At 39.1% G+C, this 27,941-nt stretch overlaps 1 protein-coding gene across 1 annotated transcript; it reads left to right on the top strand.

Annotated features, from left to right (window-relative positions):
* The first annotated feature begins 706 nt into the window (after positions 1–706).
* Positions 707–27,941, top strand: TBC1D10C (TBC1 domain family member 10C). The gene is made up of 9 exons (XM_070957186.1): positions 707–891; positions 10,597–10,696; positions 12,509–12,616; positions 18,735–18,841; positions 20,393–20,507; positions 21,120–21,185; positions 23,568–23,757; positions 25,036–25,190; positions 27,528–27,941. Exons 1-9 carry the CDS (start codon positions 707–709, stop codon positions 27,939–27,941), a joined length of 1,440 nt encoding a protein of 479 aa, XP_070813287.1.

The following is a 27,941-nucleotide window of genomic DNA, read 5'->3' as shown; positions in this document are numbered from 1 at the left end:
CTGGGACTTGGGAGGCAGAGAATAGATGGGGTTGGGGCCAGTCAGAATTTTTACTACCAGTACCAATCCGAACTACTCAAAATTTCCGCTACTGGTTCTCCAGAACTGGTCAGAACCTGCTGAAACCCACCTCTGTTTTGGACTCGTGCTGGAGCCCATCTTCAGGGAACTTCTCTCTAGCCTAAAGTTCCCTGAGGATCAGCTTTAGCACAACTCCGAAAATTTGGAAGACAACATCTCTGGTCTTGGTGACTGACCAGATTGGATCCTGCAACATTATCCTGGGACTCATATATTCACATTCCTTAGTAAGTATTGTAATGAAGGTAACTCCTGGCCCAGCACCATAGTTTTGCTCCTATAGGGAAGGGGCATCTCTTGGGGATGTACTCGCAATTTTTTTTTTTTACTTTGCAAGAGAGCAATTGAGTGCCTCCCTTCCCTTCCTCTGTGCCCTTCCATCTTTTCTTGTTCTCCACCCCTTTGCCTTGCTCATTTCATAGTGCTATGTATTACATCAGGAAATGGTTTTGGGAGGAAATAGCTTGCAGAACCTGTGAGGAACTCTAGTCATAACAGTAGGGGTACGTTCATAGAGGCAGTCTTCTCTTCAGAAGTTGCTGAGCCAAGGGCCTGCGCTCAACATGAGATAAATCACAAAATTGACGGTTTCAGTTGATTCAAAGGACTTGAATGGTAGGCAAGAATGTCAGATCCTTCTCTGTCAGATGATAATATAAGCCAAGCTATGGCAGAACTACCAGATGCCTTTGATTTCTGCTTGCGTGATGATGCCAGCTCTCTGGGCTCCGACTCTGAGGTGAATGGCATAGCTCCCTATCGCAAGACGGATCGCTATGGCTTTATTGGAGGAAGTGGCCTCCAGAATGGGTAAGAGGCAGCTTCTACTCCACAGGTCGCTGGAAGGGTGCGGAATGAGGGGATGGACCTTTGCTGGACAGAGGAATGACGCTCAAAGGAAAAATGGCATTGAGCTTTACTGTAGACAAGTGGATGAAATCTCTTTTCAAGCTAGTAGAAACATTTCATATTCTCAGCTACTCCTTTCTGAGTTCTTTTTATTTCTGACTGCTTCACTTTGCAGAAATAATTTTCATAGGTATCAGATTGTTTTGTTTTCACCTGACTGGCTGCATTAATAGATGCTGAAAATAATATTTCTAATCATTAGAAATAAGGTGCCATTTCCGAAGAACTTTGTAAAGAAAGATACTTAGCAGATGGGGATGAAATACTGAAAGGCCATAAATATGTCTTGCTTTAAGGTAATTTTCCAAGATGTATTATTTACTTCAAATGTGGCAAGGCAGAAGGGAAGTATATAAATAATTATCCAACCCTATTCTACCCTGTTGTTAGGTAATTTTAGACTAATATCTTCCAGGGAAGGCCCTTTTTTCTTCAACTTCTCTTTTGGAGGAAGCAAGCTGTGTTGAATTAGTGCCCTCTGGCCCATTCTTCTAAATGACTATCTCTAGATTTCTTTCTCAAAATCTGTTTATAAAAGTTTTACAAAGAAAATTTCCCCCCCAATATTCCCCCCACCCTTTTTCCCTCCCCAATGCCCCCACACCCCTTCCCCCCATCCCATTCCACCCTCCCCCCCAGACTTCCCAGAGCAAAATACAGGGTATTTCAGTTAACAATCATAAGCTAAATTAACCTAACTATTCTTGAACTAGCAAATCCCACCCCTGAAACCTTAACTCAAAATCTGTTGTGGTGTCAGATTCTCTTTGTAATTTTCTGGTAATGCCTTAGGAGACTGCCCCCAATAAAATAACAATTTAAAATTAGAGGTGAAAATTATTTTGCTTTTTTTTTTATTTAATTTAGCTAGTATTAAAGGAGATAATTATTATAAAATGAAAAGCCCTATAGATTAGGGTAGCGTTCCCCAAGAAGCAGCCAGGTATTTTAGATTTAAATTCAAGTCTTCAATTAGGAACAGCTGGCCAGAATGGAAAAGTATCACAAAATTGTGGCTATTTGGCATTATTCTGACAGAGGCTAAAGGGGTTACAATCCTAGTTTCACGTTTGTGTGTCTGAATCTATTCCCTTTTGCTAGCTTTATGGTCATAATAGATGGGTGTTCTGTGAACATTAATCCTCATGTATTTGGAAGATATCAATTTGGAGCAGGCTGATGTAAAAAGACTTGAGGCTTGATGAACTAAATTCATACACACCAAAAGAGGCATTTAGTCAAGTCAGAGAGATCCAGGCACATAAGATAAAGGTATTCACCTGCATTCTTATCAGTGGAGCACATGCTTCTATCTGTTTGTAACTCAGATGCAACTTGCTGGATGAGGATGATAGGAACTAATTTTCCTCCCAAGGAAAACAGGCAATACAGGTAGTCCTCCACTTACAACATTTAGTGACCAAATTACAACAGCACTGAAAAAAGTAACTTATGACCATTTTCCACACTTACAACTTTGAGGTATCCCCATGATCATGTGATCAAAATTCAGATACTTGGCAATTGGTTCATACTTATGACAGTTGCTGTGTCCCAAGGTCATGCAATCACTTTTTGCAACCTTCTGACAAGCGAAGTCAATGGGGAAGCCAGATTCACCTCACAACTATATTAAATTATCAAGTGCAGTGATTCACATAACAACTGTGGCAAGAAAAGTAGTAAAATAGGGCAAAAGTAAGTAAAATCACTTAACTAATGCCTCACTTAACAACAAAAATTGGGGGCTCAATTGTGGTCATAAGTTGAGGACTACCTGTACAGTATACAGATAACATACGGTAGTTATCAATTCATTTTGGAGGACAATAATTCTTAACTTTTTGTTTCTCAGATTTTGCCAATCATTTTAGCCAATAACTTTGATGCTACCATGATAGAGCTGCCCACCTAGTGTATCTACAATATATATCAGCAGGCATTCTATTGTTACAGTAAGATTAAAAAACTTAACATTTCAATGACTAACTCTATGTCCCACCCAGGGGTGGGTTCTACTTACCTTTACTACCGGTTTGTAGCGGGGCCACAAGGCAGAAGCTTCTGCACGTGCGCAGAAGCATTTTGATGACGTCAGGGTCGGTGGGCGGAGCCTCCTGCCAGTTTTACTACCAGTTCTATAGAACCAGTGCGAACTGGGGGTAACCCACCACTGGTCCCACCTAGATCACTTTCTGTAGCGCAGATGTGGCAGATGTGCAATTGATTGTACACCGTGTTTTAGAATTGATTTCCTTTACACATGAATGCTGATACCTACCAATCATGTTACTTATGAATATCTATACAGGCTTGGTCCTGATTAGTACTTGGGAGACAACAGGTAATACCAGGATAGTAGGGTAGACAGAGAAATCATAGAACTATCCCAGAATAAGACAATGGCAAACTTCTATACCAATGTCAAGAAAACTGCATGGGAAATCACCAGGAGTTGAGTTTGAATCAGAGACAACTTTACTTATTGGATACAGTATGGTTACAATGTCTCTGTGCTGCATCATATTTCAGTGGCTAAATGACAGTTATAAGTATAAGTATAAATTTATTGTCGTTGTACATATATACACAGTATACCCATACAACAATTTTTTAAAGTATTTTTTATATTTTTTTTATATTTTATCTTTTGAACCTGGATCACTTTAAACAATTTTATTTCAAAGTGTACTGCAATATATATATATATATTGCTTAATTCTTGTATTTCTGGTGAATCTAAAATTGTTACCACTTCAGGAAATCTTAAGGTTACAGTATGGAATTAATTAACCCTTGGTCTATTTGGAATCAGCAATGTTCTATTCAACAATTAACCCTTCAGGTTCAGTTGTGGAATGGAATGGACCCAGCTATAAATGTTTCTGAGATTCTCAGTCATCCAGGTCATGGTTGTCCCAAATGTGCTTTTCAAAAGGCAACTGGACTTTCTTGGTTTTCTTCCTTGAAAACATTTTGCTTCTCATCCAAAAAGCTTCTTCAATTCTGGCTGAATGGTGGAGAATGGAAGGATTTATATTCCTCAGCAGTCATCTGGTTGTTAGCATTCTGAATGTCAGTCATTAGCTCTCTGAGAGTCATTGAGGCCACTTGGGGGTTTATCAGTACCCTCCAATGGTTGTGGAACCTTCCTGGGACAGTCCCAAGATGAGAAGTGAAACATAAATGTTTCAGTGGCAGCATATCAAGAATGGATACAGTGAGATTCAAAGAGCTGCATGCATCCAATCACCTTTCTTTCTTTTTCTTTTTTTTAAAATATCTTTATTAAATATTTACAGTAAAATTGACACATAATAATGATTGGAAAACAATATAAGAAATGAAATGTAAGGACACATAAACACAAGACTAAAATGAAACAACAAACATGACTAACAGAGTTAAACTCACTCTCCAATTAATATTAACTAATATCATCCTAACCAAACATTTCAATACAATCAAGTTCTTTTAATTATCTACAAAACAATTGGCCTGCCAATCACCTTTCTTGTAGAACTTGGACATTTTTTAATCACAATTGCCAAAAACTGGTGGCAAGGTTCCCTGTCATCTTGAAATAGAATTGCAATAAAACTCTAAAATTGGCTTAATATCAGGATAGGGACAAATTCTCTCCAGGAATCTTAAAAATGAGTGAACTGTTGCCCAAATTAGGTAATACTGTTGTTCCTACATTCTCAAAAACTTTAAATGTATATGATGACTCATCAGTGTGATAAAAAAATCTCTTTAAAATATACTTAAAGGACCCATTTTCCCCCTTTCCTGTTGATTGATAATTTTAAATCACCAAAAAAACACCATTGTTGTATAATTGGTCTATAATTGTAGCTTGCTGTAATTGGAGTAGGTCAAATATGTAGAGGTGGTAAATGTTTGGGTTTTTTTTTTTTTTGGCACCTTCTCATTGTTGATTACAGGTTAGAATTGGCCTAGGTCCAAGTAGATAGAAAGAATTTTGTAATAACCATGTATACCTCCTGCCCTTCTACAGTTATTATCTATTTTATCCTTGTAATAGAAGGCAGTTGGAGTACTCTGTCTGGATAATGATCATTGTATATATTGTATATATAAATGATGCACTACATTCCTATTAGATTTGCTGAATCAAAATAAAATCTGAATTGTCATTCATCATAGTCTGTTTAAATGCTAGTATGTGTTAAGATGACAGTCTGTGCACCAGTAATGGGGAACCTATGCCACATATGTCAAAGGTGACATGCTATGATGTTATGGGCCTTCACCAATACCTGATAACTATTTTTGAAAGATGCCTCATTCTCATATGATTTTCTCATGGCTCATGTGAAGGCAGCACAAGAATGGGGTATGGTCTTGCATGGCCTACAGGCCGCCTGGAAGTTGCGTGAGGGGACCATGCTCTTCTATAGAGCCTCCAAAACTCATGCAAGAATGGGATGTACTTTTGCATGGCTTTCAGAGGCTTTTCAGGGTTGCCTGGATTTAGGGAGATAGAGAATTATTTCTCTTTGGTATGTGTGTGTGAGTGCCATGTGAGCAGAGTCAAATTAGGCATTTTCTGAATTTTTGATACACCAAGCCCAAAGAGTTTGTTATCATTGCTATACAATCCCTAACACCCTAGTCCTAGTCCTAACCTAACCTAGTCCTAACACCCTTAGCTGGGGAAGACAAGCCTCTCTACTCCAACATAAGTGTCCATGTGGCCAGCCAGTCAGTAGACTCATGAGAGACTTGCAAGCAGGAGTTATTAGAGCACTCTTAACAATGAAGTTCAGATCAAGATAATTTGTAATGTCAAAGAGGGCCTGAGTGGAAAATATCTTTGCCTACCTATTAACTAACATTTCCTGTTTTAGCAATGTAGCTCAGCCACATCCTCTCACCGTATCTATGACAACCTGTGCATCCTGAAAATACATGTTGCGGTTATGGTGGCTATTGAGTGTGTTTTCTTGAGTTTTTGGTCTACATGACTTTGGAAGACTGAATTCAACACATTTATATTAATTCTTCTTAGCCATACTACAGAAGAAATTCTCATCAGTTTTAATCCATTTCAGTTTTCAAGACTTCCTGCAAAGAATTGTGAAACCAGTTTCTGACGAAATGCAGACAACCATTTAGAGAACTCTAAGCTTCTTCCTAACTGCAAATCTATTATTTTCAGAGCTCCTGAAGAAGAAAATGTGTGTGTATGTCGCGTGTATGTTGCGTGTCTTGAGATAATGAAGATGGGACCATATAAGCCATGATGACCCACAGCAAGCAGCAAGGAATTGATGTGGACACTCTTAACAGTGATATATAGATTAAGATTGTCTTTAATGTGAGAAGAGCTACTTAAACATCTCTCTCTCTCACACACACACACACACATACAGACACACACCCTTCTTGGCAGCCATTGGAATTTTCTCAAGATCATCCTATTGAGTTTATGAGAGCAGGATTTTCTGTACTTGAGATGAAGATAAGCAGTGAATCATGGTTAAAATAAGCAGTAAATGGAGATTTTTAAATTCCTGATGCTCCTGTTTAGTGTCCTTTTCTAAAAACTATTTTTGAAGCCTCCTGCCTTCCAGAGACAAGATATGTCACCATTGTTTCCCCTCGTCTTACAGGCTGAAAAAAATTAAAGTGGGGGGAGGGAGAGAGAAAAGAGGCGTGATTTCCAACTATAAAATGATTCCTGCTTCAGGTTGGTGCAAAATATACCAAGGGGAAAAAACTCATTATAGGCATGATTAATTTCTTGTAATACCTTCATAGGCATAAATGGGAAGGGAGATAAATAAGATTAAAATGACCCCCTTTTAAGAATAGAATAGAATAGAATAGAATAGAATAGAATAGAATAGAATAGAATAGAATAGAATAGAATAGAATAGAATAGAATAGAATAGAATAGAATAGAAATATTGGCCAAGTGCAATTAGATACACAAGGACTTTGTCTCTGTGCAGGGGTGAAATCCAGCAGGTTCTTACAGGTTCTGGAGAACCGGTAGTGGAAATTTTGAGCAGTTCAGAGAACCGGCAATACCACCTCTGTCTGGCCCCAGAGTGGGTGGGGATAGAGATTTTGCAATATCCTTCCCCCAGGAGTGGAGAGGGAATGAGGATTTTGCAATATCCTTCCCCTGCCATGCCCACCAAGCCACACCACGCCCACCAAGCCACGCCTACAAAACCAGTAGTAAAAAAATTTGGATTTCACCATTGTCTCAGTGTACATGCAAAGTAGCATAATAATAATAATAATCATAGTAATAATAATACCAATAAGAGGCAGTAGTAAAGAAGATAAGAAGGATAACAATACTACAGTTATACTACATGAATAATATACATGAGAATTAGATGTTCAGCAGAGTGATCTCTGAATAGATGTTTTGGCATGTAATTCCCCATGGTGGCATCCTGAGGGGAGGCATTGAAACAGTTTATGTCCAGGCTGTGAGGGGTCTGTAGATATTTTCTCAGCCTTCCTTTTGACCTGCGCAATATACAAGTCTTCTATGGAAGGCAGGCTGGTTGCAATGGTTCTTTCTGTAATCTTAACTATCCATTGGATAATCATGTTTGGTTGCTGTACCAAACCAGACAGTATGTATTTTTAATATTTTAGTATGCATTACACCCATCACATGCATGTAAAAAAGAGGTGAGGCTTTAATCATTCAGTTCTGCTCACCATTTTGATACTGTTGAACCCACCCCAGATATGCCTCACACTTGCTTCAATTCTGTCAGCAAGCTCGAAAGTCATTTAAAATGCAACCATCAACTGGATTCTGTCTTGTTATCTGAACTCCCAAGATGTTGAGGAAGGGAAGTCATGCTACATTTCATTTCTGGAGAAAAAGAGAGATCACTTTTAATGAAATACTGTTTCTGAGCAAAAGATCTGTACTGTTCAGTCTAGCCAAGACCCAAGCACTGGATCCTGTAGTGATTCAGTTCTTCCCTGACTTCTGGCATGCAGCTATTCTAGTATTCCAACACCTAGTATACCATCAAGAGCCTTGATGGTACAGTGGTTAATGTACCCTGTTATTAACACAGCTGCCTGCAATTTCTGCTGGTTCGAATCTCTCCAAGGCTCAAGGTTGACTCAGCCTTCCATCCTTTCTAAGGTAGGTGAAATGAGGACCCAGTTTGTGGGGGCAATAAGCTGACTTTGTATAAAAATATACAAAAGAATGAAGGCTATTGCTTAACGCATTGTAAGCCGCCCTGAGTCTCCGGAGAAGGGCGGCATATAAATCAAATTAAAAAAAAAAAAAACCTATCAGCACTAAAAAAAATAAATGATGGCTTGGTCAACATTGACTCTAAATCAATCCCACAAACGAAAGAAAAGCCAAAGACAGGGTATAATTCTATTGTATTTATAATAGGGAAGAATGATCTAAATAGACACAGTTCCCAAACTGTATTTATGATCTACTGTACCATTTTCCCAAAGAACTTGGGATAATTTCATTTTATCTTTAGTGTCGGGGTTAATAATCTATGCTAAACTACAGATAAGCAAATCGCTTGGGGCTTTGTGCATCATAGGAACTCATCTCAGAAGCTGAGGTCATAGCAGAAAAGGAGTACAGCCCTCTGACTCAGAGAACAGCCTCCTCACCCTTTCCGGTTGCAGAGCATTTAGTGCGCATATATGTGCTTCATATTAAAGATGCTTGAACTTGGCTCATTAAAAGGCAGCCTGAAGATCACACCTACTCTGTTGGATGGTTCTTACTGGATAAATCTCTGCCTCTTTCTCTCTTTCCCATTGTAATTGCCTCACTACTATTTCTGCTGCTCCATGTGCAACTTCCTATCAGAACAATGTGGCAACAGGAGTGGGGCTCCAGATCCTCCCCCAGAAACCACTGCCTTTGGGCTGAAGAAGGTTCCAGCAAGGACTTTTCTTTCTTTTTTAATCAACTGCTCCTTTTCTGCAGAAAAAAAGGAAGCTTTTTATGAAATTAACATGTCTTTTCAGCTGAAATCAATATTTTCAATACCTCCTCCTGACACAATTTATTTCAATATAGTCAACATTTGTGTCCTACCTGAATATAATTTCTTAAATAACTTCAAGATAAATATTTACTGCTATTAGCCTACAAATGGTAATACTCAGATTTATTCAAAAGTAACTCTTTCAATGTACCTTTTAGTCATATAGCAATAGCACTTAGACTTATATACACATATCGTGTTATTCAATTGTTGTTAGTTTCGTAGCATTGTTTTGTCAATCAAAAATTAGCATTTTGTATCTCTAGAATTTTTGTTTTATGGAGCACAATGAATTTGAGATCTGTATTTGTAGATTTACTGTTGGGTATTTGTTTTGTTTTGTCTCTTATGATCAAAAACATTTGGCCTGTTAGCCAATCTACTATTAACTCTTTTTGCAACATTTGATTGAAATGATTTTCAAGATGAGGATGTAAAATGGACATAGGTTTGGGCCAAAATCAATGAAATTCATCTTTTCCTGATGCATTCCAATTCTTAATTTCTTAGTTTGTTCTATTACAATTTTTGCTGCTGCTACAATATTTTCCATTTCTTCAAGTTTTGCTTGGTTTTCTATTTCAGATATCCATGTAGATTGTATTGCTTTTTCAAACATGTATCCCGCCCCCCCCCCATGTTTAAGAAAAAACTTAAGAAAAGTTCTGGCTTCAACTGAATATTAATTTTGTAAAATCCTCTGTAACATTGTAGATATTTGAATCCAACATTTTTTAGCTTTTTTGCAGGTCCACTAAGCATGATAAAATATCCCTTCATTTTGTGCACTTTTCCAACATTCATTGGAAAGCCCTTTTTACATTCTAAATGGTTCCTGACATCATGTACCAATGATACATCATTTTATAAGAATTTTCTTCAAGATCATAACATAGTGTAAATTTCAACCCCCTTTATCACATATTTTTGACAGGGATTTCCCTGGGCAGCACTGCCCTGATTCATCCTGGAAAGCATAGTTGAGAAAGAGAGAGGGCATTATGGGGGAATATGTAATGGAGAACGAGGATTGTTCTGCTGAAGTAAACTGGTGGAGGAATGGAAATTGCTCAAAAGGAAGAATAAGGCATCTACAAATGCAATGTCTCCATATTAACCTATTTATGTTTTAAACTTGTGTGTTTGTGTGTGTGCCTGTATGGTGATAATCATAGAACTGTTGTAGATGGAAGGTTATGCAAACACCTGTCCACAGAAGAAGCACATATTTTTAACCTGAGGAATAGCCAGTTTCAACCTGGATTTTTGTCAAGGGGAAAAGGGATGCATTTTCAGAGGACAATCAACAGGCAAAATCAATACTTCTGTAGCTTACACTTCAAGCAGGTATTGAATTAATATTTCAAACCATATTTTCTCCTCAGCGAGCCTCTGTATCCTCTATAGCAGAGGTGGGGATGGCCCCTTTATGATTTGCGGACTTCAACTCCCAGAATTCAAAAACAGACTCTATAGGAATGGATGTGGGAAAGTACAATGGGGAACATTATGGCCTTATAGGAAATTTAGAGAGGTGCCCTAAGTTTTGCTTTTCTCTTCTCATATGCAGCCAAGATCATCTCCCTGTTGTGCTCATCCGACACCGTGAAACCAAATGGCTGGAAATGACAGCTCACTGGGAGAAAACCATGGCACGGCGCTACAGGAAGGTAAGAAGGAATCTAGCATTGTTTCTTTAAATGGTGATTTGAGCACATCTTTTCATCAAAGTCTTAGTGAACCCTATTATAATCTCAAACGATGTTCAAAAAGTAATGTGATTTGACATATTGTATCAAATGGCAATTTGTTTAACCATGATTTATTAAATAAATAGCAAATGGTTAACTTCATAGAACAAAGTCTACTCTAGACCAAATATATTATACTGCGAGAAGGCATAATATCTGAAACTTATCAGCAGCTTTTTCTTATCTCTCTTTTGCACATACCAACCCCAAACAGTAACAGTCCAAATAGAACAATATAGATAGAAAGAATTCCAAGATGCCAAGTTTTTGTATCCAATGGTTGCAGTGTCCTTGAAATATTAATATTCCAGGTTCCAGTGCAATTAATATTTGCAAATCCAATGCAGCATAAACTGATATTAAATTAAAGACTTGATGTTAAAAGCCCAGGAAAAAACCCCCGAAAAGATTTTTTCATGAAGCCAAAAGGACAGAAGTTGGGAAGACCATTCTAACAATTAGATACTAAAACTGAGAAGTCTTCTTCCTGCATCAACCTTACCTCAGAAGGGCATGAATTACTCCAAGATTGTTTTCCAAAGGCCTATGAGCAAGTTCACATGAAAGATGAGTAATCCTTTTTGGCACCAAAGACTTTTTAACATTATGAGGCTGTTGAATTCCTCATAATATTAATTAGATTGTGAAACTTGGAATTTGCTTTTAATTCTTTTTAATTTTGTCTTAATTTTATGGGTTGCCTTTATACTATTTAATATTGTGATCCTAAAATCAATACAAGGATCCAGATCTTTATCAAGCCTACCTAAGTTTATATAATACTTTTGAGATTAACCTACTAAAGATATTGCCCTAATATAATTTCTGGAACTTTTTGTGTGACCAACATGGCTTGGTATTTAGTAAATTCTCTTGGGAAGCAGTTGAAAAAAAAAACTATTTAAGCAATAAAACTCTAAAGGCAAGCAATGAGAGAGCGAGACAGAGAGAGAGACACAGAGAGAGAGAGAGAAAGAAAGAGAGAGAGACAGACAGACAAACAGACAGACATAAACAGAGAGAGAGACATAAACACAGAGAGAGAGACAGAGAGAGAGTCCAAGAGAGGGGGGGAAATGTAGGTAAGTATATGGATGATAAAGAATAAGTTATGTTCACTTATGGAAGCCATGATGTCTTGAACATTTACTAAGAAAATGAAAATACAAACAGCAGGCTGCCATAAAGCTAATTTTTTGCACCAATAGATATATTGTTTTCTAGATATTGTTGGTTGCAATCCCACTATCTTTAATCGCTGGCCATTTGGGCTACAGCAGGGAACAGTTCAGCAACATCAATTGGACCATTGGCATCTATATGCTACTACTCCATGCTGTAGTATGAAGCCAACCAGAAAGGGCTAGATTGGTGATATGCATGCCAATGATACCCTCATCTTTGTGAGCGCTGAGCTTCAGCTTCCCATTCAATCCATTATTGGTTCACACATCAATTCAGTCTTTGTAGTATTGCCTCAACTGAAACAGCTAAAGAAGAAATAGAGTTAGAGTTTCTGATGATGGTCCATCACTGTTTAAAATTCCCTGGCAATCACCACAGTTTTAGCTAGATGTTTTTAAAAATGGAGAAAAAGCTGAATCTTGCCTGGTGTCTGTGGCGTGAATCTTGGCTAGCTATAGAAACAAAGGGTATTGGGATTCTTTATGGGAATGGGTTCTACACACAGGATCATTGTGCACTTAGTTTATATGGTTTATAACAATACAGGTGAAGCTGCTGTGCCGAAAAGGAATCCCTTCCTCTTTACGTGCACGCTGTTGGCCTCTGTTGTGTGGAGGACAGGTCAAAATGGAGAGGAGGCCTGGAAAGTACCAGGTAAACCTGGATTTTATAGAATTTATTCTAGCCTTTCAGACACAAGATATTCCACATGCGTTAAAAGGGTTTGCGTTAGAAATGTTCTATTATCCCTCAGCCAACAGGACAACCACTTCTTCTGCTATTGCACTAATCCTTTCCATCTGTGCCCTTATATCAATTAATTGGCAAACCAACCACACATTCTTCCTGACTTATATTTCCTCTTCAGTTGATTATTTGAATATTTACATTAAGACACAAGGCCTGCTTCTTATAGTATAGCATCTCTAACAAAGGTATGGCAAGAGCATTTCTTTAAATTGAGGAATACTTTGAAATGCAATCCTATGGACATTTAAGAGGGAGTAAGTCTAACCATTGGACTTACTTCCATGTTAAGTATGCATAAGACTGGACTGTTAATTTTGCTTTTCATTTGTGTCAGAACACAATTTAGTTTTACTATTATTGACTCATTTGTAATATCTATTAACTGAAAAATGTTGTGCTTTCAGCAAAAAAAAAATGTTTTCAAGGCAACAATATGCAGTTAAACCAATTGAAATGTATGCAGAATAATATAATTACAAAACTAAAAACCTAAGGTGGTGCTTTTAAGCAAATATAGAATGGTACAAGTAAACCAAAGTAGTTGAAATCTATTTAGATTATGTGCCATTAAGTTGGTTACAAATATTAATAGTATCACAGATGGACCTTCTCCAGGTTGATCTCTCCCATCCCAGCCCTTTATGTATTTTTGGGTTGTAAATCCATTGGCTTTATAGTCAAATATAGTGTAGCCTTTATTGTCATTGCACATCAACAAAATTGGTTTAGCCTCTCTTGTGCAATCCATAACAGAAAATACAAAACAACATAAATAGTATAGAGAATAATTCCTACACAAATAATTGGGGAAAAAAGACTAGTCATACGTTTCCTTATGTGCATGGAGTGATTGTGATTATGTTTAAGAGTCTGACAGCCTATGGGTAGAAGCTGTTTTTAAACCTGTTTGTCTGGCTGGCTATGCTTCGATGTCTTTTGCCCGATGGCAGAAGCTAAAAGAGACACTGGCCAGGGTGTGAATCATCCCTAAGTATCTTCTTTACTCTGCTGAAACAGAGAGACCTGGTGATGTCATCTAGTGGTGTTAGAGGGCAACCGATGGTTTCTGAACACTCTCTATAGTGCCTTCCTGTCCACAGCTGTTAGACCAGCATACCATGCTGTTATACAGTATGTGAGGACATCCATTTTGTTTCTAATCATTCTCTGCTTCTCTTTCCTTCCATCTCTCCAAGTATTATGGATTTCTCAAGGGAACTCTGTCTATGTACAATGTGTCCAAAATGTGACAATTTGAGCCTGATCATGGGTCTTGAGTGAAAGCTCTGTATTGTTTGATAAGCCATTTGTTTATTTCCTTGGTTATCCATGACATTCTCAAGAATTCAAAAACATGGTTTTATTTCTTCAAAAATCAATTTTCGCTTCCATAGAGTACCACATGGAAAACTATTGTCTGCATAGTTTCTGATCTTTGTGGCCATAGATATATCACATCTAAACATTCATTTGTACCCTACCAAGAGGTAGTATTTCTTGATTGCTGGTTTCTTTTTGTTCAGTAACTGATCCTAACAGGCAAAAGTTATCCATTTCTGCAGTGTCATTTCTACAGCTGGTCGCTGAACCTGTTATTATTGCATTGATTTGGTCTTTTTTATATTTAATAGGCCTATTTTTTTACACTGTGCTCCTGGCCACATATTTGCTTTTACCGTGTAACTGAGCCCTTGCACTTCCTTGTACCAATAATATAATCAATTTTATTTCTATGCCCTCCAGCTGGTAATATATAGACATCATTTTTGAAGACTGTGTTTGCAGTAAAGGAGTCACTGAATTGACAGAAACTGATAAATCATTCTCCTGCTTCATTTCGGTTTCTTAGGCCATACAGTTCAACTACATTTTCCTCCTTACTATTTTCAGTTGTGGCATTCCAGTCTCCAGCCATGTTTTGCTGGCATGATTTTCAATTTTAGATTGAAACTGACCATAAAACCCATCAATTTCTTCATCATGTGCTACGGTTCGGAGGATAAAGTTGGATAACTGTTATTTTAAAAAGTTGCCCATTGCTTTTATTGATATTGCTTTTATTTGATTACATTGATCTTAATATTACTTAATTTTTGCTGTATCCTTCCTGACTATAATAGCAACCTCATCCCTTCCTTGTTTTTTATATCTTGTAGCTAACAATATGAGTTTTTGGCTGAAAGTGTTTAATTCCAATCTATTTCAATTAGCTGATGCAGAAGATGTGAACATGCAGTCCATTTTGACTTTCATTTTTCTGTTGTCATGCTTTTTACATTCTGTGTTGCAAAGTACAGTAATTCTGTCTTTCAGCTTTTGATTTTTTTCCCCCTGCATGTCAACATCAGCAACTAGATGTCTAGAAGGATATAATTTAGGCACATGATATCATAAGCACAATTAATGAACAGAAAGACTTTCAGCAGTTGGTTAGTAGCACGTTGAGTGCCCAAAGACCACATCATCTACCACTATATTATCAATAACTTTATTGTGTTTATCTGTCTTTCTTTAACAACATATAAAGATTGGGGGATATTGGCATTGAGAGAGCAGAGCCCGTGTGAGGCTCTGGTAACCATTCTTTGAAACAGACTTCCTAGAATGTGAGAAGCGTTATCTTTTGATCCAGGCAAACAAAGGCCAAGAATATGCATTTACTCTCAAAAGAAATTGCTTTAAGAGCAGGTCATTAAAAAGAAAAAGCAATCGGCTTCCGGTTTGACTTCCGTCGCCACCAGACGGTCCTTTGAGACCGCCAGCCCAGTCGCTCGTAAAGAGCCGCCTTTACATCTGAAAGGCGGCTCGAAAAACTCCATTTCCATAAGGAAATGTGAGATAGAGCAGGCGAGGGCAGGTAGAGCCCTCTGCGAAGTCCCCAGAGTTTTTCCTTTACTCTTGGGGACGAAGCAGGATGAGGCTCCCTATTTCCCTCACCGCTGCTCCGGGCTTCGGGAGACCTCTGCTTCTTGCAGAGCCAGGCGACGAGATCAAGCCTTTCAATGAAAATAACAGATTGCTTAATTAAAGAGGATGAGATCTGGACTTGGGACCCTAAATTGCAAGTATTTTTAATGATTTTATAAGCGTTTCTATGTGAAGGAAAAAAAAAAGCTTAAAATGGCGACTGCTGAGGCTTGAGAAGCAGCTGAAAGTGAAAGTCCTTCCATAACAAGATACAAAGTAGCGGAGCAAACAGTGCTGGCTAGAATAGAGAAAAGAAAAAATTTCTATTCTAAGTTTCTTTTTTTTTTTTTTTTTTTTTTGAGATCTGATATTGATCTTGTTGGAGAGAAGTCCTCTTTCTTCAAAAAGAGTTTGTCTGTGTGGCAGGATGGCGTTAAAATTAACAAAGCCAGACAAACAAGCAGCGGGGGGGGGGTTCCCCCATTTACAATTGTGTGAGCAAGTTTCTAGTTTACAGACTCAGAAGGATGGTTTTAATTTAAAAGAATTTGTTTTGAAGGAAATGGCAAGACATGACGAGATTGTGAACCAGAACTTTGAAAAATTTAAGCAGGAAATTAAAGAATTCATACAATTAAAGTATGATAACTTACAAAGAAAGATTGTAACAGTGACTAATGCTTTTTCAGAAATAGTTATAAAGATGGATACAAATATCAAGTTATTAGAGTCTAAAATGGAGGAAGTTGATGATAAGATTTATAATTTGAACAATAAAATACAAAGAATGGAAAATGATCTGATAAATATTCAAGACAATAGTTCTGAAGTAAAGTCTAAAAAGGAAGCTGATCACGAGACTTACAATACAGAAAATATAAAACAAGGGATTGAAAGAGAAGTTACAATGATGCAATACAGGCTCACAGAATATGCGGTCAGAATGAGAGGGTTACAGGAAAACAATAGAGATGATCTAAGAAAAATATCTGCTGAAGTTCTGGCTGGGATTTTAAAGATTCATCCAGAGGAGGTATCTTGCAAGATCGACAAGGCCTATAGAATAAACTCTTGGATTGCAAAGCAAAGGCAATTGCCCAGAGATGTGGTGATTTATTTTACAGATAAAGAAATAAGAAATGATATTGTGCAAAAATCTTTTAATTCTACTCTACAATTGTATGGAAGAAAGATCTGGATATATAAAGAGTTGCCACCCAAGATATTAAAAGATAGAAAGAAATTTGGATTTTTGGTAGCTGAGCTAAACAAACAAAACATCTCATTCAGGTGGGCTGTCCCAGTTGGCATAATATTGAGATATCAAGGAGAAAGATATCAACTAAATTCTGTTGAAAAAGCAGAAGAATTTTACTATAAGGTTCTTAAAATGGGTTCAACATCTTCACGTATAATACATGAGTGGAATAAAGAAAAGCAAAATCCACAAGAGATAGAAATTCAGGATAAGCAGAAAGAGATGGAAGTAATGGAAAAACAACAAGTTACAGAGGACTTTGTAGATGAGCAGCTTCTGGATTCTCCTTCAGAGGTTATAGCTGGACTATTTATAAATACAAGAGAGGCGGCTTTGGATTCTAATGTGATGATTCATCAAGTTACAGACCAGCATAGAAATCAGTCAGTTGACATACAACTTAAAGAAAAGAAACCAGAATGGAGACTTAAGCCACAAAAGCAAAACCAACAAGATCAAGTTATAGATCAGCATGAAAACCAAATAGTTGATATACAATTTATAGAAAGGAAATCAGGATGGAGATCTAACCCACAAAAAGTCAAGAAAAGAAGAAGCAGGTCTTACAAAAACAAAAACTTTTAAACTAAACAACAGTGCAATGCCAGTTATCTAAGAGATGATTGAATATATGACAAGATAGCTGAGGCAAAGTATTGATTTATATTATCCTGAGGACAGTGACAGACCTCTGCAGTGCTGTACTGTTGGGATGTGAAAAGGGCCTTAAACTGAATGGATTGGAATTATCTATTTTGGATTCTTTGATAAATGTATTACGTTTATGTTGAGCTACAAGGCAAGAGAGTTATGGGATTGGGGCACGCAGAAGATCTGGTTGTTACCCTATTACGGTGTTGGAATTAATAATTTAGATGAAAGACACTACTATAGACACTATATGGAATACAAATATAAAGTCACTCGGGTGGTTGTTTTTTATATATCAAGTCATCTATTGTTGATGGGGGCAGATGGTAATTGAAGATACCGAACATACTGTTGGAATTAGGATGTGATGGTACCCTAATATGGGTGATGGAGTCAACAATCCAGCTGAAGGACACTACAGAAGATATTATATGGATTACAAGCTTAAAGTCATTTGAGGATTTTATTTATATAAGGGAATACTTCTTAGTGGTGTGGGCAGAAGAATAAAGAGATCAAGAATTATTATGTATGGTAGTTCTGTAGGAATGTGGGTGGAGATAGGTTAGCTTATTGATTGTTTAGTTGAAGAAAAGGGATATTATGTTTAGATATGAATATATGTAAAAGATTTGAGTTAAGAGATATATCTATGGGGGTGGAGGAAATGGGCAGACTATGAGTTGAATATATGTTAAATTAGGATTTATTATATAGTTTCATAGTGGAAGGTCGCTTTGAAATGTTATATTAATATACAAAAAAGAGATTTGATTTAAGAGATATATGTATGGGGGAGGAGTAAAAGAGTAGATCATGAGTAGAAATTGATAAATTGGGGGATATAATAATATTACTGTGCTAAATTAGGAGTTATTATATAATGTTATAGTAGAATGTTATTCCGAAATGTATAGTATAAGGGGGATATAATAACATTATTAGAAAGAAAGGGTCAGTATATGGGGGATGGAGCAAGGGGATGGTAAAGTATTATATAATCTGTTATGAATTTGGGTTGTACCTTGAAGAAGCCACGGGGGGAGGGGAGGGTGAGGGGGGGTTAGGGAGGAGGGGGGGGGGAAAGGGGGAAAATTTGTATTTGAAAAACTTTTTCAATAAAAAAAAAAAGATTGGAGGATATTGTTGGGAAAGAGTTGGGCAAATATAGGACCATCACTGATAGAGGTCTGGTTGCTGTTGCAGGAATTGCTTGAGGTACCTGGTGATCCTCAGTGGGTGGAGACCATCACAAAGGACATTCACCGCCAATTCCCTTTCCATGAGATGTTCCTGTCTCCTGAGGGTCCTGGGTGAGTGGGTAAAATATGCAGAGTGGAATTTTTGAATAGATTATTACAGATTGAAATGTACAGAATAGTTGTCTGAAGAACTTTTCAATCATATTTGTTTTAGGGAAAATAAATAATATTTAACTAAAATATATAAATGCTTCATCATATGCTATCTTTTTTATGTTTTTCTTAATTTATCTCCAATATTGTATTGATAAAAAAAATGCCAAATCTAAACTGTAACGTGCTTATGTGTTGCTCTATATGTTGCATAACAGCATAAGGTCCATGAATAGGTTTTTTGAGAGTTACAAGACTCCCTCCTTCACTCAATTTTAACTTTATTTTTTTAAAAAAATTAAAAGGAAGTTAGCATGTTGCAGAACACAGGACTAGATTCTCTAGATCCCAATAGCATTTGTAGAAGATAAAAGCAATTGGTAGCCATAGGCTTTGCTTGCCACGAGACTGGGAAAAAGACCAAAAGAAGCCAGAATTGAGAAAACTCAGGGAAGGCTAAAGAGATGATAGGGAGAAACCTCACCAATTTCCTATGCAGAATATCATGTTATGGTACTCATTTGGTGAAAAGTCAAACTCTGCCATGCTCATGTTATTATAATAGTGCACAATGCATGCTCTAAAAATCACATACGGTCACTGACTTCTGAAGTGTACCTACCTCTGTCTAGGGAAGGGAAGGGACTGTGGATTGATACAAGAAGCAAGACTTCCTTCACTGAATATTTTCATATAGAGGCTAGATAATAATCTGCCAGGGGTGCTTTCAGTTGGATGATTGTTTTGATGACTGAAATGGACCTTTCCATAACTGTGTCCCCATAACCCTTTACCACATCTTCTGAAAAACTATGACAGCATGGATAAAGATTGGTGATCCTAGCTCTGAGTTGTGTGTATGTAAGGCTTAACGAGTCATTTGAACTCAAGCTTTGTGTGACTAATGGTTCAACATGTTGTGTGACCCTAAAAAAAGAATTAACTCAGTAACAACGCTCAGTGTGTTGCATGACAACAGACTATAATTCTTTACACATGGCATAACTCAAGCGTGTCAAACTCACATTGTCACAGAGGCATCACGTGATGTATCAGAACTTTTTTCCCCTTCACTAAACCGGGCGTGGCAGCACATGACACATCTGGCCCATGGGCTGGGAGTTTGACAGCCCTGGCCTAACTGATTCCATTTCCAACTTTAACTTGGTTAACCCCAAGCCGAATTTTCCAGATGCATGAGGGTACTATTTGAATCATCCCAGCCAGTTGCTTTTAACCCAGTTTATCTATGGAATGTGGACAATCCTACCATGTAGATTGGTCACTTGCCCCATGGAAGAGTGTTGGGTAATGGACAGCCCACTTACATCTTCTGAGACTGAGCAACAGGTTGAATCCCACTGGCCAAGGCACAGCACAGGATTCTACCTAAAAGCAGAACAACAAAGCTGAGCTGAAGTGCTCTTACTGGATTGGATCCGGTGAACTCAAGGCAAAGGATGTGACCATGGCTTCCTCAAGCCATCTGTGATCTCTATTCCCTTATAGACAGCAAGGGCTGTTGCAGCTGCTGAAAGCCTACACTGTCTATCGGCCCCAAGAAGGTTATTGTCAAGCTCAAGGACCAGTGGGTGCCCTGCTTCTCATGCACATGCCACCAGAGGTGAGTCTCAGGCAAAGCCCTTCACCCTTACCAATAGTTATCAATATTGGATTGATTGACTGATCAAACAAAACATATGAGCCACTCTGATCTGAAAAAAATCTGGCTAGTGTGAAAGTCCATATAACATTAAAATACTTCCCAAATAGAAATTGGATGGGGTTGAACCCAATTTCCAAAGCTTCCGAGAAACCAAATTGCTTCCACTGCCCTTCAACAAGTCAAAATATAAAGGACAGGGGCGTCTGCATATGGGGTCAAAAAAGTCATCATGGCAGTGGTGTCAAAATGCAGTTAGTCCAGATGATACAGTTATAGATCAGTCTGTTTTTATATGCATTGCCACAAATAAAAAATTGGCTGAAATTTGATTGCATCATCATGACCTCCTGATGGAGGTTTTTTTAAATGTACCCTTTGAAGATCCCTGAGAGGAACCAGGTTGCATCCCTCTGATTTTCCAAATCTTGTCTAGAATTCCAGACAAGATGGGCAGGAGGAGATTTTTCACCCCTTTTATCTTTCTTACAACAGAGTTATTCCATACTAAATCCTCTCTATCAGCTGCTCTGTTTGTCTTCTCTGATGGCTGCCTGTTTATTTTTTTTCCAGCAAGCGTTCTGGTGCCTGGTACAGATCTGCGACCACTATCTGCCTGGTTACTACAGCCCCCAAATGGTGAGAGATTTAGGAAAGAAGGGAAATCCACCTGTGGGGCAGGGGTGGGTTCTACTTACCTTTACTACTGGTTTGCAATGGGGCCGCGCATGTGTGCTCACTTTGCTTTTCTGCGCATGCGCAGAAGCGTTCTGATGATGTCGGGGTCGGTGGGCAGAGCCTCCTGCTGGTTCTATAGAACCGGTCCAAACCGGGGGCAACCCACCACTGCTGTGGGGATGGGAATCAACAAACTGGAGTGGGACTGCAGTCCTTTAAGGCCTTTTTTTGGAGTTGAGTTAAAGTTCTCTCCACCAATTTTTAATAGCAGACGCTATATTGAGATCATTTTTTCTGTCCCCACTGCTAATGCTTATCCTTCTTCCACAGTCTCTATTCCAGCTTGCTGCCAAATGGTGCTATCCTCTTAATCAAAAATATCTGCAGGGTTTGGAAAACGAAGTTATGGGTTTAGCCCTCTGGCTTTGGTACCCAATTTTTCCTTCTCAACAATACTAGCAGCCAGGAAAACAGTGATGGGACAGGAATGAGGGTTTGACATTGGGTGCCTGCTGGCTTGTGCTGGTTTATCAAATACGGATCAGCCTTTAACAATCTGGTCCTTGAACTCTTGCTGAGAAGAATCCACTTAGCTTGTTATGATGTTTTCCATTAGATTCCAGGATCACAGTTGCTAGAGAAAATGATTTGTTATGTTCCTTTGTTGAAAGCAACATCCTAGCTGATTTAGGCAGAATGTTCTCCAGCTGGAGATGATATTAATTACCACTGATTGGGGAGAGGAATGGAACCCCTAACATATCCCCCTTTCAATCTCTCTCTGGTTTTAATTAAGCAAAACAGGCATGTAATTAGAAGACTTTTGGATGTATGGAACTTTGAAAAAGCAGCTCTTTCCAGATCTGGCATCTCAACAAGCCTGCTGATCAGCTGCTCGCATCACGTTCCCCATGGGAGGTGTGGGAGGGGGGACAAGGAAGTGGAAGAGAGTGCCTGGGGACCCAGGGTGGGTGGGTAGGGAAATAGGACTGCATTTTTATTTATTATTTTGATTTTGAACTTTTAAATAGATTAAAGGCAAACGTTCAGGCGATACAACTTCATATTTGACTCACATAAAAGTAGATTCATGCATGAAATTAAAGCCTAAGGCTCAAGAATTGTGCCAGGTGAGGATGGCAAGCAAGACTGTAGTGTAGGTGTTTCCAAACTTGGCAACTTTAAGACTTATGGACTTTAACTCCTGGAGTTCCCCAGGCAGCTAGCTGACGAACTCTGGGAGTTGAAGTCCACAAGTCTCAAAGCTGTCAAGTTTGGAGACCCCTACTGTAGAGGATGGATGAAACTGTAGGATGGAAGGCTGGAGGTCTCTATCTCCCCTTCTGGAAATGCTTTGTGTCTTCATACCCTGGCCTTCACACTCTGTCCATTCTATTCTGGGCTAATGGCTTAGTAGCTCCTACTGCCACTATACCATCTTCCAGGGGCCATTTCATGAATTATTCTTCCCTTAATACTTCCCATAACCTTAACTGGGCTTTCACAGCCTGTGTTCCCTTTCTGATGACTGAAGAATCAAAATGCAAAAAGGTAACTAATTTCCATAATGTCACTTTCTGACTATAGCATAGAGACACATAACTTGAAGATTCAGCTATTGCTTGGTAAATAGACCATTTTCAGAAGACATAAAGGAAATGTATTTTAAATAAAATCTTCAAGTTTAGATATTAAAATGAAAATACTGTTGAATGACCACTATTTAAAGCCTGATGTCACAGCTGCCAAAAGGAAGTGACAAATGAAAATGCAGCACTCAAGTCAGATCATAAGATATCACTGGTGTGCTACAAGTGATGTGTCGTCATCCCCGCACACTGTTTTGGGCCTGGAAAACCTCCTGCACCTGGAAGCCAAAACAGGGCACGGGGGAACCACGTGAGGCCCCCCTGCACCCCGTTTTGGGCCTGGAAAGTCGCCTGCACCAACCTGGAAGCCAAAATGGGGCGCGGTGGGCCAGGGGCGCATGCGAGGGGGGTGCATATGCAGGCACACATGCATGGGGGCGGGGCACATGCACAGGGGGTGCTCGCATTGCATTTTGGGGGTTTGGGCATGTGTGTGTGCATTCGTGCGCTTGTGCGCATGCTTTGGGCACTCAGCACCAAAAAGGTTAACCATCACTGTCATATTCTATCACTTGTAGAAGAATAAAGAAAACATAATTCCGTGTTTTAATACCCAGCTTGTATCCACACTGTCATAATTTTTAACGATTGTAAACAAACAGTATAAGTCAAGGATGGGTGAAGGTTGGAAAATGAGAGTTACAGAAGAGGAAACTATTTGATTAAATGATATGGCTGCATCTTTTTCCTGCAGGAGGCGCTGGTGCTAGACAGTGAAATTTTTACTGCTCTCCTCCATCGTGTGTGTCCAAAGGCCTTTAAGCACTTGCAGAAGCATGGGGTGGGGCCTTTGATGTACATGTCTGAATGGTTCCTGTGCCTCTTTGCCCGCACGCTGCCCTTCCCCACAGTGTTGAGAGTCTGGGATGCCTTCCTGAGTGAAGGTGAGTGAGGCCAATGAGCACTTAGGGATCTGTAAGTCCGAACTGAGACAAGAAGCAGAATCATATTGCAGAACTTTGCAAGGCAACAACGGATGTGACTGAGAGAATGAATTGCTAGAGTCTAATCCTACAGATGCAGGAGGCTAAATTGGAAAACAAGGGCAGGAGAGTCGGCACAATCTTTCTTTTAAGGAGAGGCATCTTCTATGGATAAAGGAAGAGATTAAAACCTTTCTGAAGTAAATGTAAGAAGAAATCGGATATTGGATAGAGAAGGACGGAGATGCAGGGAGGGTCATGATTTGGAACTAAGATGGACAATATTATGATGGACTCACTCTTAAGATTTTTTTGTAAGAGCAAAGTAGAGATGTTGCTCAGTAGGCAGAGCTCTGCTCTTGTGTTTTCACAGAGCCAGGACATTCTGGTTTTTTCTACATTTTGGAATGGAGTTATTCCAAAATCACTAAGCCAGATCATGTCTGATAATTATTTAGATGAAGAACTACTAGGGAATCCCAGGGCTGTAAAATAAATAAAAGGAGGAGTTGAAAAAACATTCAAGAAAAAGATACTAGTATATTGTTAAATATGCCATATAATTGCCAAGAAAAGCCCAAGAAGTCACCAAAAAGCCGATGTTATGCGAGGACATTTTTGAGGTTTTTCTCATTTTTATGTTATTTTAGGGCTTGTACTGCGTTTTTTAAATATTTCCACTTCAAAATGATGGGAAATGTATGCTGATTTTGAGGAGCTACGGGTGAAGGACATACTGGAGATCCTGAAAAAAAAAGATATTTTATCAAATTACTCATCCTTATTTTGGAGGGACAGTCATCCCCAGCCTTCTACAGATTCTGAGACTGTAACTTCCAGAATTCTCTGTGAGCAAAGAGTGGGAATTCTGGGAATTACAGTTCTACATTAGCTGTAATACCCTGAGTAAGCAGGATATCTTGGTGTACAAAGGATGACTTCAGTAAATTCATTCACCAGTTTTCTAATTCTGCTTCCCTGGAGTTCCAATTCTGCTTCCCTAGAGCTCTTAGATTATCTAATTCTGCTTCGCTGGAGCTCTCAGATTATTCAGAAACCACGAGAAGCACTATTATTCAATGGAAGAACACCCAGTTTGAATCCCAGCACTTCCAGCCAAAAGGTTAAGTAACATGAAAGATGTTGCTTGTCAGAATAGGCCTGGCCAGATGGATGGAAAAGAGTGTAGAAGAGTGCTTGCCATGAGCTCAACTGTTCTGCCTTGGCTTTCTCCCGCAGGGGTCAAGGTGTTGTTTCGTGTTGGTCTGCTGTTAGTTTGCTTAGCCCTGGGCTCCTCTGAAAAACGACGTGGCTGTTCAGGACTGGTGGAGACACTGGAGAAGCTACGCAGCATCCCACCCCAGTTTCTGCAAGAAGAGAGCTTCATGGCAGAGGTAGAAACTACAAAAACTTTCTGTCTGGTGTAGCAGCTCTCTCTTGTGTTTTCTTTCTAGCCACAAATCAACTATTTTTGGTGTGCAGGCATGTGAGACCTGCAAAAGATAATCACAAGAATAATTGGGAGATTTTGTGAAAGGGTAAGAACTCTCAGTGTGTCTGTTGTGTAAAAAGTGGGATGTTAAAGGACAGAAAAGAATGTATATCCCAAAGGTGCTTTTTCCAAAAGGCAATTGGACTTTCTTGGGGTTTTTTTTTTCTTTGAAAATGTTTCACTTCTCATCCAAGATGTTTCGCCAGTTCTGACTGGCAGGGAATGGAAAGATTATATTTTTTGCAGTCATCTGGTCATTAGCATTTTGAAAGTCTGTCCTTGGTTCTCTGAGAGTTGTTGAGACCACTTGGCTGTTTATCTGAATCTTTAGAATCACCTGAATCAGAATGCAAATGGTTGTGGAACAGTGGTGAAATTCAATTTTTTTTACTACCAGTTCTGTGGGCGTGGCTTGGTGGGCGTAGTGGGACCTGGTGGGCATGGCTTGGTGGGCATGGCAGGGGAAGGATACTGCAAAACCTCCATTCCCACCCTGCTCCAGGGGAAGCATACTGCAAAATCCCCATTCCCTCCCCACTCTGGGGGAAGGATATTGCAAAATCTCCATTCCCACCTGACTCTGGGGCCAGCCAGAGGTGGTATTTGCCGGTTCTCTGAACTACTCAAAATTTCCGCTACCGGTTCTCCAGAACCTGTCAGAACCTGCTGGATTTCACCCCTGGTGTGGAACCTTTTTGGAACTGCTGAAAGGACTGCATAGTAAACAGGAGATAGGTGGTGTCATAGCCCTCCCCTATGGTTGAGGGTGGGCTCTTCATTTTGAACATAGATGGCCTCTTTGAACCCTCTTTCAAACTGATGGTCCTCTCTGTCCAGAATGTGAACTTTGCTATCTTCAAAAATGTGACCCTTTTCTTTCAGACACAGATGGACTGCTGTCTCATGGAGGCTTAATGCATGTGTATGGATTTTCTTTGCTTGCAATATTTGTTGACTACCACTATTATAAGTCTTGGGCAGTTTACAATTAGATAGAAAGAGAACCAATACAATACAAAACAAAGTGATACCCACATACCAAGATAAATGCCATCAACCAAGAAATCAGGATCCAAAACATGTTAGAATAAAAAAAGATTCTGCTGGTTTGCAGAATGCAAGGATGTCCAGGAAAAGCATATATCAGAAGTCAGGGCCCACTGCAGAAAATGCCAGCCACCTGATCCAAGTCCCATATACTTCCTGTGTAGGAGAGGGTGGTGGCGCTCAAGGGGTGGTAAGAAGAAGCATGGCTCTAAGGAATAGAATCGATTTTGGCAAGTTGGTGCCTGATGTAATTCTGCTATATAAGGCTTTGTAGGTATCCAGCACATAGAATTTGGATTCTTTCCTTTATTATCAACCTGATGGCAGAGTGGTTAGAATGCAGTATTGCAGGTTAATTCTGCTGCCAGCAGTTCGATTCTCACTGGCTGATGGTTGACTCAGCCTTTCATCCGAGGTGGGTAAAATGAGGACCCAGATTGTTGAGGGCAATATGCTGACTCTGTAAACTGCTTAGAGAGGGCTGTAAAGCACTATAAAGTGGTATATAAGTGCTATTGTTATTTTGCCCTTTTTGTGGTGGTAGTTGCTGAAAAGTGTCTTGCTTGAAATAAGCTATTCTGCCACTGAATTCCAGCAGCATTTTTTTTTAGATAATCAGGAGGTTGCAAACTACATGGGAGCCCTAATTGATTTGCTGCTAGGCACCCAGAAATCTATCCAGCAGTCCCATTCTACCATACATACAAACCAGCTACGAGCTGGCAATATTCACCAATGTCCTTTCCTCGTCTCTGTTGCAGAGATGGGGAAATTTGAGGGCTGGGAGCTGCCCTTGGGTGATTAAGCAAAGGAATAATATCATTTAAGTGCCTAGGCTCCCATTCTAAAATAGGGGTTTGGTTTTGTTGTATTCCTGGGCTGTTTTTTGTTATTCCTGGCGTGTTAAATTAAATGAAGCCTTATGTACCTGTTTTTAATTATTTTGCTCCTTCAAATGAGAATTTTTTTCAGGGAATTTGCAGCCTAAATTCAGGAATGCCACTTATTGAAGCCATAAAGAGGTATAAAAGAAGGAATGTATGGCCACATATGGACCCTGATCGACAGGTTGCCCCCACCTTTTCTGTCTTAGAAATTCATTTATTGTAATACAAGTAACTCTAAATTCATATTTTTATCCCTTGGGCCTCATACCTAAATTTGTCCTTGTTGCTTTCTTCACCTTTGATAGGTCCATGATGTGCCTATCTCAGAGAGTGACCTGGAACGTGAAAGTAGACTCCAACTTGGAAAACTGTGCAAAACTCAGCCTAAATTTCAGTACAACCCAAAGCAGCGCCTTTCTGGTGCAAAGGCCATTTTTGACGTTCAGCAACTGGAAGATGCGCAGAACAATAAGACAGAGAAGGAAATTCATGCACATACTTTCCACATCCCCAAAATCAAGGTAGTCCCGCCCCCATTATCCCCAAAGGAGCAGAAGAGGGCCTCGGAGATGCAAGGTCAGAAAAAAGAACAGAAAAGGAAGAAGCCGGACACACGGGGAAAGACTTTCCATGCCTTTGAGCATCCCACGGGTAGAAGGGAGAGAAAGCTAGAACCAGAAGCCGCAAGGAGCAAGTCGTCTTTTTACTTGGAGGCATGA

Source organism: Pituophis catenifer, unplaced genomic scaffold (assembly GCF_029215685.1).
Source record: "Pituophis catenifer annectens isolate HBS135680 unplaced genomic scaffold, rPitCat1.0.hap2 SCAF_1, whole genome shotgun sequence".
NCBI classification, from domain to species: Eukaryota; Metazoa; Chordata; class Lepidosauria; order Squamata; family Colubridae; genus Pituophis; species Pituophis catenifer.
The sequence above is the reverse complement of the archived record's forward strand: the minus strand, read 5'-3'. Positions and strand labels throughout refer to the sequence as shown.

Bases quoted from the DNA above. Each gene is read 5' to 3' on its own strand.
- TBC1D10C (XM_070957186.1), top strand. From the start codon at position 707: ATGTCAGATCCTTCTCTGTCAGATGATAATATAAGCCAAGCTATGGCA. The intron at 18,842-20,392 runs GTGAGTGGGTAA...ATTCCCTTATAG, and splicing joins CTGTCTCCTGAGGGTCCTGG to ACAGCAAGGGCTGTTGCAGC. The intron at 25,191-27,527 runs GTAGAAACTACA...CACCTTTGATAG, and splicing joins AAGAGAGCTTCATGGCAGAG to GTCCATGATGTGCCTATCTC.